Genomic DNA, 13,027 nt, shown 5'->3' on the forward strand with positions numbered 1-13,027 from the left:
AAACAAAATTGAGAATGCTGTGAAAATAGAATGTAGCTCCAAAATTTTTCAATGCAATCTTTTGCTTTTGAAAATCCATTAAACCTTGCAAGACTTCTAAGAATACCTGATCACATTGTAAGTCTCTTATATTGGAAGAGCTAACATCTGATATTTTTAAAGCAAAATCTAAAGAAATACAGATCTGAATTGTTAAAATAACAAAATCTGTGAATGGTGAGGTAAAATTACCCAAATAACATAAACAAACAAAAAGAAAACACCACCAGAAAATAAAAGAATCATGTCATGGCACCTATAAATATTTCTGTGTAAATTTATGAATCTATGGCATTTTCCCTAAGTAACAAACACAGTTTTCATCATTTAGTTATGGAGTAAATGCTGAAAATTTAAGAAAATAAAATTTTAGTGGTCACTAAGCAAAATTAATTCCATGAAACTCTCCCAATTTTTATGAATTGGTTACAACAATTTTTGTCATTTTTCCTTTTTGCCTTCTCATTAGTATTTTTAGCAGAGGCGTAAATGTGGGAGTCCAGAGGGGCGTATAGGCCTCAGATGCCAGATACACTTTTTTTTAAACTTCCATCTTGCATTTTCGTTGTTTTTAGAATTGTTGCTCATCAAATTCATGAACACACCCTACTTTTGCTATGTTTTTTATTTATTTCCAGGAAAATTCAACCACAGTATAAATAGAAAAGGCACAAACATATTAAAGGCATTGTCTGATACACCATTCACTCCTCGTCACTGGGTTTTAGAAGCTGTGAATTATTTCAATAATGTTGGTGTCTCTGTTAATGTTTAAGCTAGATATTCCACACCATGATTTTTTTTCAAATGGTTGTCCTAAGATGCAGTTCATTCTGCACATTTTGTGGCCATTCCAGGCATCTACTATCTGGAATATTTCCTCTACCACTAACTTCATCACACCCTAATATTTTATGACATACTTGAAAAAAAATCTTTGTAGAAGATACCCTCAAAAAACATTCTCCTCTCAAAAAGAAAAGGGCAACATAATGGATTAGTTCAATTATATGCCTTAACCTAGAAACACTGATTATGACTATATTTCAGAAAACCTAATTATTCCATTCAAAACTGATTCTCATTCATACTGATGATTGGAGATTTGCTTATAATAAAAGCTATAGAAATCATGTGAGTCTGGGATGGTGCCAGGATTGCCCATGGGGGGCAATTTTTTCAATTGGATGTTGATATTGGAATATGACTATTTATGATCTTGTTTGTTTATTCATTAGATAAGGATATGACTATTTGGTGTTTTCTATTTTCTGTTAATTTTTAATATTCTATTATTTTATTTCAAGACAATTTTTTAATTAATTTAGGTTAATTTTACTCATCTGTCACTCAGATTCCATTAGAGTTTGAAGAAAGGACTTAACCATAGCAGAGGCAGAAAAGAGCTCTGTATCCATCTGAATGACTTGGATCACACCATCACCCTCACTCTGCTTTGCAAGTACCAAATTTCATTATAAATGCAAGAGAAATAAAAACTTTCGATCCAAATGTATATCAATTATTTGTAATATTTTAAATTAAAGTCAAGAAGTATTTAAAGTTTTATCCTCTAGCCTGTTCACTCGTAGTGTAATAAAATTCCCACATGTTCAGAAAGTTATTTGCGTCAGATGCTAGTTTGTGATATATCGGAATATTTTTGCCATCAGAAGTATAAGCATTGGCAAACAGGGAACTTAACTGTGAGTCAAAAAATACAACAATACTAAATAAAACCCTTTTCTCATAGAAATTGTCTTTACAGTTCAGAAACGTTTTCAGAAATCAAAAGCCATAACAATTTTTAAAGTCTTCACACATACACACTCTAGTTTTCTTAATCAGTCACGAAAGGCTTGCAGGTCTGTGATGCGTTCACAATCATTCATGCTAGGACAAACCTACTGTAGCATTTCTTTTACTTACAAAAATCAAAACTAATTTTACATAAAATATAGTTATTTAATTTATAATAGCTACTGAATATGATTTGCTAATTCCACAAGGTATACCTTAAAACCTAATGTTTCTGTTCCAGAGATGAAGTGTGGATTTCCCTCTTGGCCTTAGGAACCTGGATAACGCTGTGGACTGGAGAAATGGGCCAATAGTATTACTTGTGTACTTTCTAGTTATCCTTGTGACACTCAGAGGCATTCTTTCTTTAATCTCAGTAAAGTGACATGATACATGATTTCTGCACCTAGAAAATGTGTCAACTCTTCAGTTCTCTTTCAGTTATCTTTTTAAAGACCTTACTGAAAACATGTCGATATTAACAAAGTCTTTTTTAAAAAAAACCTATACCATTAGGGTTTCAAGTAGATTTCTGATGCATATTTTCACATAAACCTAAATTCAACAGCAGGTCTGACACTGAGATTTGAGTAATGTATGTTTGCTTTGAATCTTTAAAGAACATATTCTCTAACCTATATGTGGTTATAGATTATCCTGTCCAAATCCTAGCTATCAAGAAAAAAAAAGTTATCTATCTTGGGGTTTCTCCTACCATATTTTAAAAAGATGCTGATAGCATCTAGGTCAGTTTTTATTTTCAGGCTTTCATTTGGGTAGATTGTGAGAAATATCCTGATATCACAGTCCTTATTATAAGTCCTGTACATATAAATAAACAATGCAAACAGAAATATAATTGAACTGTCAGTAGAAGATGTTCCTGTAAGTCTTACTGGTTAAACTCATACAGCTCCTTCTATTAATTTCTTCCATATGAAAACCAATTCATCCAAGGTTTTGGGCACAGAGCACTAGAAAGATCAACTTTAAAAACCGGCTTAAGTATTTAAGCTCTTAAGTCAGTGTTATTTGTTAGTGTTGTACCATGGTCAGAAGCACAGCATTGTACAAACAATAATGACACCTCTTCCAGAATCTCCTGCTTTGGATTCACGTCTTGAATTTACCCCAGGAAATATGTAGAGTGTTGTACTTTCTTTCTTTTTTTTCAGAAATAACAAATGGATGAAAGAAAATAAGTATAGGTTACCATTTTGAATGCACCACTACCAATACTTTGAAGAACTGACAGTGTATTCTACAGATACATGTGCCATAGACTATGAAAAAGGAAACACTTTAGTAAAAAATCACATTACAAAGTGTATTATAAAAATAAATTACACAGCATGTGCCCATGGACCTGAAAGCTTTGCAAAAGGAAGAGAAATTTATTTTGACATAAAGATTGGATTGCTCTCATGCTACGTATTTTTATATTGTCAGCAACACCATGTTCAGTTTTTACATTTGTATCCTCAAAAAAATTCACTGGAAGTAGAAAGTTATTTCCAGTCATGATCAGTAGCATAGAGGACCTTAGTGATGGTGGAGAGCTGGAGAAATACTATCCGTTCAACAGGGACTCAGAAGAAGTACACACACCCAGTGTGTGCTCGGTTTACCATTTCATCTGGAGTTCATACGTAACTGGTGGATGATGATGCTTTCTACAAAGAGAAGAAAGACACGGCATTTTCAATTAAACTGAGACTCAAATCAGTAGTTTATGTGAGGGTCAATACCATATCATTTCGCTAAAAGACCATAGGTGTTAAACAAGAAAACAAACAAAAATAGGTTCATGAGCCCAATAGCTTCTCCTGCAGATCTTTCCTATTCTTGGGTAAGTTCTTTATATTGACACCGGAGCTTTACCCCTAAATTCTTGAAGATTTTTAGAAACCATGTCTAATATTCTAACAATATTCGATTGATTTTCCCCAAGCAAAGCACTGAACACAAAGACAGTCATTACTATATACAAGTCCCATAGTGGAAACCAGACTATTGCCTAGAATTTCTGTTCTGAACGATAGTCACATACTTTTACTTGTTTATGGGTGTAGATTTGAGTTTTAATAAGGAAATATTCATTATTCCCAAGAAGTCACTAAATACAGATGACTCATTTTTGTCTCTGATTGTTGCTTTTTGCATAATTCTGCATATGCTCTTAAATCTGAATTCATTTTTATAAAAGTAAATAAAAATAGATTCAGAAATAGCAATTAAAACAGTACCAGCCACAATGAGTAATATTTATATTTATTTGATTGATTTCACTTTTAACCTTTATGCCTTTGTGAACATTTATCATCTTTTTCTTCATTATGTCATCGAGGCCCTACTACATGCCCATCACTGTGCTGGGCATGGAACTACGCTGGTGAGCAAAATGAAGCAGGGCCCTGCCTTTGCTGAGATAAAAAGCAGAGGAGAGAAATAACGAAGCCTCAAATTGTTTCTCTGTCTGAAAAATGTACTACCTCCGGGTCAACTAATGTCAACGTTTATGAATAGCGTGAGGAAATTGCCACCTATTATGTTCATGTTAGTCTCAAATTCTTACTATTTACATTTTTTAACATGGATAATTAATATCTAAGTAAACATTAATTAAAGCTCATTATGTCATAGACCTAGAGGTTTACTTCACACTGACCACTAGGTGGAGATATTTCCATTCCTTCCCTTGACCTTTCCGAATTGAATTTGGGATAAAACAGATAAAGTAAATACATAAATGTTTTATATACTTAATAATAACCTAGCTATGAAGGTTTTTAAAGGCTTTTAAGACATAGGTATGATTTTTTACTGTACCAGAAACCCATAAAAATCATTATCTCGTTTTATCTTTGGAAAATTGTTCTAGCCTCAAATTTTTTCAGGGCCTAAAATTGTATCAAAACCTTCAGGTAAAAACTAAAAACACTAAATAAAATATTATGCAGGTAAAAATCAGGGTCTCACATTAAAATGTTGTTTCCCACTCAACACTTTTTCTTTTTAAAAATTTCTATAGTAGGTTTCAAAGAGGGAAAAGACGTAGGTCTCAAACCTCCTTAATAGAATTAAAGTATCTTCCCCATTTTCCTCCCTTAAGAGATCATAGGAAACATACACTTAAAAGAGTGAAGTCTAGAATTGTTCTTATTGTATACGTAATTCAGAATGCCTGTGCCTTTGTTTCCTCATTACAAAATGAGGGTATCAGATATCATCTCTCAAATCCCTGGCAGGGCTAATATTTTTTTACTACAGTACCTTCTTCTCTCCCCTTGAGTGTGCAAACCTCTAAATTCCTGGAGTTGCCTTCTCCTAATCCTAGCATCTTATAGGTTCCATAATAATAATGGCTTTTCAAGATACATGCACCCCAATGTTCACTGCAGCACTATTTACAATAGCCAGGACATGGAAGCAACCTAAGTGTCCAGATGAATGGATAAAGAAGATGTGGTACATATATACAATGGACTATTTATTACTCAGCCATAAAAAGGAAAATGAATTTGTGCCATTTGCAGCAACATGGATGGACCTAGAGACTGTCATACTGAGTGAAGTAAGTCAGACAGAGAAAGACAAATATCATATGATATCACCTATATGTGGAATCTAAAAAACTGGTACAAACAAATTTATTTACAAAACAGAAATAAAGTCACAGATGTAGAAAACAATTTTATGGTTACCGGGGGGAAGGGGGGAGGGAGGAATAAACTGGGAGATTGGGATTGACATATACACACAACTATATATAAAATAGATAACTAATAAGAACCTACTGTATAGCACAGGGAACTCTACTCAATACTCTGTAATGACCTATATGGGAAAAGAATCAAAAAAAGAGTGGATATACATATATGTATAACTGATTCTCTTTGCTGTACAGTAGAAAGTAACACAACATTGTAAGTCAACTATACTCCAATTTAGAAAAATAATAATAATAGCTTTACAGAATTAGTATTTGGTGAAAATACATATGGCAAGAGTACATACATAGAAACAATGTCTTGGTTGGACCATTACATCTTATTATTATTTTTAAGGTAGCAAACTGGTAATCCATGCATGATATATATATTAATGCTATTAATCAGATTATGTTACTAAAAAGACTATCTCAAAAATATTTGACAATGCCAAATAAGAGAGTTTATTTTATTTTATTCAACTTCAATAATAAAAGATGGGGTTTAATATTTATGTACATAAAATTTACTTAAGGTAAAACAAACCCAAGTTATTTTATTTTATAACATAGAGACATATTTCATCTTGTTTCTAAAGACAGTGAGATAAGATCTATATGATAGTGGCTCTATCATTTGAAACTTATTAAGCATATTTGTTAAATCTATGTTTGCTTATTATCTATGTTTTCCCCAAATCTGTAAACTGACTCAGATAAGAATCACCCAGCCAATACACAAACTTACGAGAAATAAAAAAGGTTGTTTTAAGGTATTAAATTTTGAGGCGACATTACACAGCAAAACTATCTGATGCATAAGGAGTTCAGGGTTGCCAACAAAAATAATAATAAAATAAAAATGCTTCGGGCATTAATGACATTATTTGTGCTTTTTTTTTTTAAGACAGAATTCCCAAGTCCCTTCCTTTTTTTTTTTTATGATTTAGTACAATAAAATAATGTTATAGATTTTATTGAAGTTACAAAGTCAGTGAGCAAATCTTTTTTCCATCTACTACTCTGTCTTCATTTCATCTCAGAATAAGACCCAAATAAGTCATTAGGGACCTCTAAGGTGACCTAAGTACAACCAGATGTCATTCTGTAATCTAAATTTTACTCTTTACAGATACCACTTTTCTGACATTAGTAATCTATAAAATATATGAGGAAGATTGAGACCAAAGCCACAGTTAATTACCACCTCTATCAGCAAACTCAAAATAGAGAAGCATTTAAATTTGGGGCCCTCTGTTGTGTAGGTATTTAATAACAATTTCCATTTTTCTAACTGGAAGAAGAAAAAAACCCTCTAAATCTTAATCAGCATATGTACATGGGGACACTGGATTTTTACATATATTTTTTATATTAACAGTTGATCAAAGCACTTTTTCCTCTATGTGTTTCTCTCAAGTGTTATCTTGAAGTTTTTTTTCTTGAGAAGCTTCATGTAACACATTAAATACATTGTTTTCATATTATTGTGAAATGAATTCATTCTTTTATTACACTAGCTATTAGATAACTTCCATGGAAAGGAAGTTTAACGGATTATCAATTCCAAATTACACTTGATTTCTGACCTTACAAAGATGACTTATTTATCCTACTTGGTTGGTATCCCCAAAACTACTGGCCAGCCAGATGACTTCAGATCCAAAGTTGTATACATAAGACAGGATTTGAGGAGAAATCCGGGGGAGAATGTCTCTTGAGTGTTACAGTGGGGCAACCTGGTAACAAACTGGAATTCTGATTCCTCCCAGGAGAACCCCTTGGCTGTGGAGTAAGAAAGATGTATTCCCTGAAAAGTCAGTGCCTTCCTCCAGAGCAGTGCCTATGTTTATGCCCTGCCAAGCCTCAAGGGGACTCTTGAGCTCTGAATTTTAAAAATCAACTCTAGTAAATGAGACCACATCACTTCGATAGCCTCCAAATTCATATACCAAAGACAAAGCAAAGCAGAAGTTCAATTTATAGCAGGACTTTGCATCAGCAAAGGAGGGCTGCTTTATTCACAGGAAACTGTACACCAGCGTTACAGAAAACATTTCCTGTTGGATTCTGCATCAGTTTGGCCAGCATATGGCCTGTTCCTGTTCCATGGCTCCTACCCCCAGGAGCTCTGCCTGGAGAGCAAGGCACTGGCTTAGGGCTCTGCCTTTCTTCCTCCACCAGCTACCAAACCCTAGCTTTGACCTTGCTGCCTGCTGGGGGGTTTATCCTCCTGTAAAAATGTCCGCATTCTCTACACCTTTCAGAAGTAGGAGTGCCTAGATATTGTTTACTTTAAAGGTTCATTTTAAGAAACTGCTTCAGTATTCAGTCCTGTTCCTATCACATTCAGACGTTAATCAGAGTTCTGATAAAACATCTGTTTTAAATAGGAAATCCAATAAACTTCCCCTGTTGATTTGGACTTGTATTCTTCTTTTGGATTCAGCTCGGCTAATTAAAAATACTTCCGCTAATCAGTTCTGTCATTTGCTTCAGGAAACTTTGGAATCAGATGATACAAACTCTCTTGGGGTTTCTCAACCACCTAAGAGTTTATTTGCTTCCTTACAGAACGTTTTCCACTCCATCATCAGGCCAAATCTTCCCCTCACCCGGCCCCCCAGGTTGCAGGAGTTACCAATCATCGCAGTTATGATTGGTAGATTTTTTTTCAGGCAAGCTAATTGTTACCTCTCACACAGATTACGGTTCCCCAGATACAAGCAAATTGGAACTAGTTATTTCATAGATAACATTAATTATAAATAAAAACTAAATGGTGGGGAAATAGCTGAGTACCTGAGCCAAACATGCTCAGGTTCTACTTTTTAGACACAGGTGTTAGATGCTAGATGCTGAGATCAGCTTAGGTTGATCTAAGTCTACGGTGGGTCACAGGATAGCATGGAATATTACACATTATGTGTGAAAATTGAGAAGGGCACTGTGTTTTTTAGATAAGGATAATGTTCATCAAATTGCTGTTTTGAGAACTCTGACACACAGGGTTTCTATGTAGAGAGCTCAATATCTCAAATCCTTTGGCAATATTATTATTTTAAAATATTATTTTTAGTCTATGTATGAATATACACTTTGCCTACTTGAAGTGGTTTACTCGTATGAAATCCTGAATAAGGTACTGGGAGAAACTGAAGCCTTGGTTTCATCATTAATAAGATAATGAGACACCCTAAGCGTTGGGGGTTTTCTTGTTTTGTTTTTGTTTTCATCTTTAATAAAAGGGATAATTATCGACCTCTAAAGTCTAGTTCATTTCTAAACAGCCCTTGGCTTTGCAATTCTGTCCATCACACATACATAATATTAGCACAAGTAGAGAGGCCAAAACTACTTTTACCAGATAAGCAATTAATTATTAGTTCTTAGGAAAAGCACTATGGCAGACTCTTTTAAGTCGCTCACTGAACAAGAGTGAAGCGTCTCACCTTGTCACTCTAAGGAGGAATGCCAGAAGCATAAAGGATCATAGCTGAATGCTAAGCCATAAGCCAAGGTAAGGTGGTTTGCCAAAGGTTACACAGCCTTCCTCTGATCTCCTGGTCAGTCCTGTGTCAGGAATCTAGTCCGTAGTTGAGCAATCCACCTTCTCTCCATGTTCGCCTTAATATCTATCCTCAATCTAAATCCTGCTTATGGATGGTGGTGTTTGAGCCCTTAAAACAGAAGCCTCTCTGATCTATCTTAGAGGGTCCTTCATGAAACTGAAGACCATGACAAATCACCTGGAACTTTTTCTTTCCTGAAGTGCTTTCATGCTCCTCTGGGGGAGTAAGAGAGGATGAGCCATTCGTAAATAATTCAAGTACGTTTGTGCTTCACAGGAAGCTCCCAGACCCCCTTAGCTCTCCACACGTGTGATAGCTTCAGAGGCAAGAACTCCCCAGTCCGGGACTCCTGGCTGTTTTGCATCCATTACCTGCCACGGAGCCTTTGGAGGGACATAGCAGTAACTTACACCATCTAGAATGGCAGCACCCGGATTTCCCCTAACTCTGCTCCCTCTTTCCCTCTGTGCTCTCACGCATGATGTGTCAGCACCCTCCTTATCATTCTCACAGGTTTGTATTGCAAACTAAGGAGGAAGCAGGAACACCTCTTTCTTCTCCAACTCCCAGCCGTCCTCTGACTGTTAGTTTTCTTTCTCTACAGTAGAAGTACCAAGTTTTTTAGAGCATTTGCTATAAAAATGTAAAAAATGACAGGCTTTAAACCCTGGCTTAGATTCTGAAATAATGGCTTGTCTTGTTCATGGAGGCAAAGTTCTTAAAAGAGATTTTGAACAGAGGACAGAACCACCAGAAGGAAGTGTCGGAGGAAGGGCAACCCAGGGAGAAGAAACAAGTTGAGAGAGTCAAGGGAAGGTGGTCTGGCCACTGTGCGGGGCATTCTGTGGGCCTGGAGGTGGGAGTCCAGGCGAGGGGAAGGGAGGGTGGGGAGGTAGGCAGCCAGATCACAGAGCCTTGAGTGCCGCACCAGGGAGCTGGCTTCGCACGCTGTGGATAACGATTGGGAGGGCTTCAAATGGAGGAGTGAGATGATCAACTTGCACTTTGAAAAGCAAAATGAAAAATGAATCAGGAAACGTTGAGGCTGGAGATTACGGGATCGGTTGGGAGAGTATTAGAGTCATCCAGATGAGAAGTAGTTAGAACCTCCACTCAGGCAGTGATGGGGAAAATGGAGATGTGGGTGCAGCTGCCTCAGGTGTCAGGGGTTTGACAGGGGTACGAGAGACTTGCTGAATGAGTCTCCTTGGTGGGCGAGGGGGAAGGAGGGGCCTGAAGTGGCTTCTGGCTTTCTTGAGTGACTGGGTAGCTCAGGACATTCCTCCTGAGGTGCAGAATTATAGGAGAAGGAAAAAACTTGGAAGAGGGATGGAGGGGTTGTTGAGAATGGCTTTGAGAGGAACTAAGTTGGAGATGTACAGTGCCACGCTGAGTGCATGGTTGGAGATAGAGGTTTGGTCGTCATCAGCGTATGGGAGATAACTGAAGCCATGGGAGTGAATAAAGTAACCAGAATGAGCATGTAGTGTAGGCAAATGGCTTTTGAAAAGATAAGGAGAACAGCAACCCTTAAGATGCGTGCACAAGCAACATGGATGGACCTAGAGATGCTCATACGAAGTGAAGTCAGTCAGACAGAGAGAGACAAATATCGTATGATATCGCTTATATGTGGAATCTAAAATATGATGCAAATGAACTTATCGATGAAACAGAATCATGTACATAGAGAACAGACTGGTGGTTGCCAAGGGGAAGGGGAGTGGGGGAGGGATGGATTGGGAGTGTGGGATGAGCAGATGCAAATGATTATATATGGGATGGATAAACAACAAGGTCCTACTGCAGAGAGCAGGGAACTCTATTCAATATCCTGTGATAAACCGTACTGGAAAAGAGTATTATAAAAAGAATGTATATATATGTGTAACTGAATCACTTTGCTGTACAGCAGTAATTAACACAACATTGTAAATCAACTATACTTCAATAAAAAAAAATGTATGCATACAATAAGGAGCAGGCAAGGGAGACTGAGGCAGGGCAGTCAGAGAAGTTCAAGGAATCCAAAGGAGATTAGATGTCTCAGTCACAGAGGGAGAGGCGCATAGCCTCACTCTGCTTTCACCCTTACAGAGATCCGGGGTTTATTCTGTGAAAAAACTGACCTAACAAGTTCTGGACCTAGGCACAAGAATGGGCTGAACGCAAGGGAGTGTCTAAACTGTGAGATTCTCCATTTCATCTCCCTGATCTGTTCCCGGAACGCAGGTAGCCTGCCTCAGGAAGGTTACTGGAGGATTTTTCTCTGTAGAAACTACTGGAAGATGCGCTTCAATAGGTAGATAGATAGATAGGTGATAGATAGACAGATAGATAGACAGACAGACAAACAGGTAAGCAAAAGAAGTAGAAGATAAGAAATCCAGGAAACGGAGGATTCAATGTAGGCAATAGGACCACAGCTGAGCAGCAGACGTAAAGGACAAGCGTTCCAGACTAAGTAGGGAAGCAGAGGGTTGAATTAGTAAGGCCTCCAGGGAAAAGTATGAAACTGATGTGCTTAAGTGTTTGGAAAAATTACTCATAGGTGTTTGGTAGATCTATCGGAGCATCTGGAAAAAATACAGATAGATACATAGAAAAGCACGCAGACGAAAAATTAAAGCAATTATTCTTTTGAAGGGGGAACATGGTAAGAGGAAGGAAACATAATCATAGTACGCTAGTTGGCTCAGCAGGGAACAATATTTAAATTTACATTGTAAACATATGAACATGAAACATGCTGGCTGCCGGCTGCTCATTTATCAAAAAATGTGTGATGCAGTCATATTGTGAGGATGGGGAAAAGGGAAGGGAGGAGACATGTAAGAGGACTAAATTCTCAAACATCAAAACAATAACGGGAAGAAAAAGATATCCAAAATTTATCAATTTAGAGTGAGAAATAATTTTCTCTAAGGAGTAGAGCTGAGTTTGGAAAGGGGGTGTGAGGTGATGAACAGCTGTTTTCATGTCTTTTAGCACTGGCTTGTATTTTAACTGTATATGAGTTACTTTCATAAAAATAAAGAATAATTAAAGAATCAATGGGAACAGTGGGAGTGGAGGCAGAAAAGGCCGAGCGTTGTGTCAGTGGCTCCACTGGGCAGGCAGGGAAGGGCTCAGGGCGGTAGCTATAGAGGGCTGCATGGCTGAAGGAAAAACTGCTGAAACGGAAGAGGCCAGAGCATACTTACATCCTGTGTGGAGGTAACAGGTGAAAAGGAGAAGCTGAAAGAGCAGAGGGTGAGGAGATAACCAAGGATGAGACTGGAGGAGGAAGTATGGGGGAAACACTGACGATCGGCTGGGTTAGGGAGGTTTGGGAATAATGCATCCCTGTTTACTGGGAAGCCCTCTCTGTGCTCATCCTGTTACCTCTTCCTCTCTCTCTCTGCCCTCCTGCTGCCCACATAAACGTGCCCTTCTCATCTAATATCCCTGGGGTTTTCCCAATCAGGAAAGTTTTGCTCTCTCCCCAGTATTCCAAATCTATGAAAGGCATGAGAAATTCAAATCTTTGTGCATCTCCCATTCTTGGACAGGTTTTTGTTTCCCTGAAATTATACTCTTCCCACACTGCACATCAAAGCTATGTCTTCACTTGTTTCTTAAAGACATTCAACTAAGAGATCCGGTAATACCCTACCCTTAAGGAGTACACTAAAATCTCCAGACAGCCCAACTGTTCCCCGTCAACCTGTCCTCAATGAAAATATAATAAAGATGCCAGTAGAAACTGAATGACTCTGTTTAAGCAGGTGACCTAGACAGGAAAGTCATTTTCAAGAAATGATCAATACCTTTTGGGCCGTGTCCCATCTTGGAATGTTTCTGGTACCAGGCATGCTACATGGCCACCCTCGTAGAATGTGGAAACAGCCAACACACAAAAATTATT

General features: G+C 37.3%; 1 protein-coding gene across 9 annotated transcripts in view; it reads right to left on the reverse strand.

The window, feature by feature from the left end:
• Positions 1 to 312: 312 nt before the first annotated feature.
• The window catches only part of FILIP1 (filamin A interacting protein 1), a 193,971-nt gene continuing 181,256 nt past the window's right edge, over positions 313 to 13,027 (reverse strand). For all 9 annotated transcript variants that reach the window (XM_073789365.1, XM_073789363.1, XM_073789367.1 and 6 more), the window contains one exon: positions 313 to 3,512. Coding sequence is in view for 1 of the 9 variants with exons in the window: in XM_073789362.1 (XP_073645463.1) it covers positions 3,472 to 3,512 (41 nt within the window). In the remaining 8 variants the exon portion in view is untranslated. The remainder of the gene's footprint in view (positions 3,513 to 13,027) is intronic.

This window comes from Tursiops truncatus, chromosome 12 (genome assembly GCF_011762595.2).
Source record: "Tursiops truncatus isolate mTurTru1 chromosome 12, mTurTru1.mat.Y, whole genome shotgun sequence".
NCBI classification, from domain to species: domain Eukaryota; kingdom Metazoa; phylum Chordata; class Mammalia; order Artiodactyla; family Delphinidae; genus Tursiops; species Tursiops truncatus.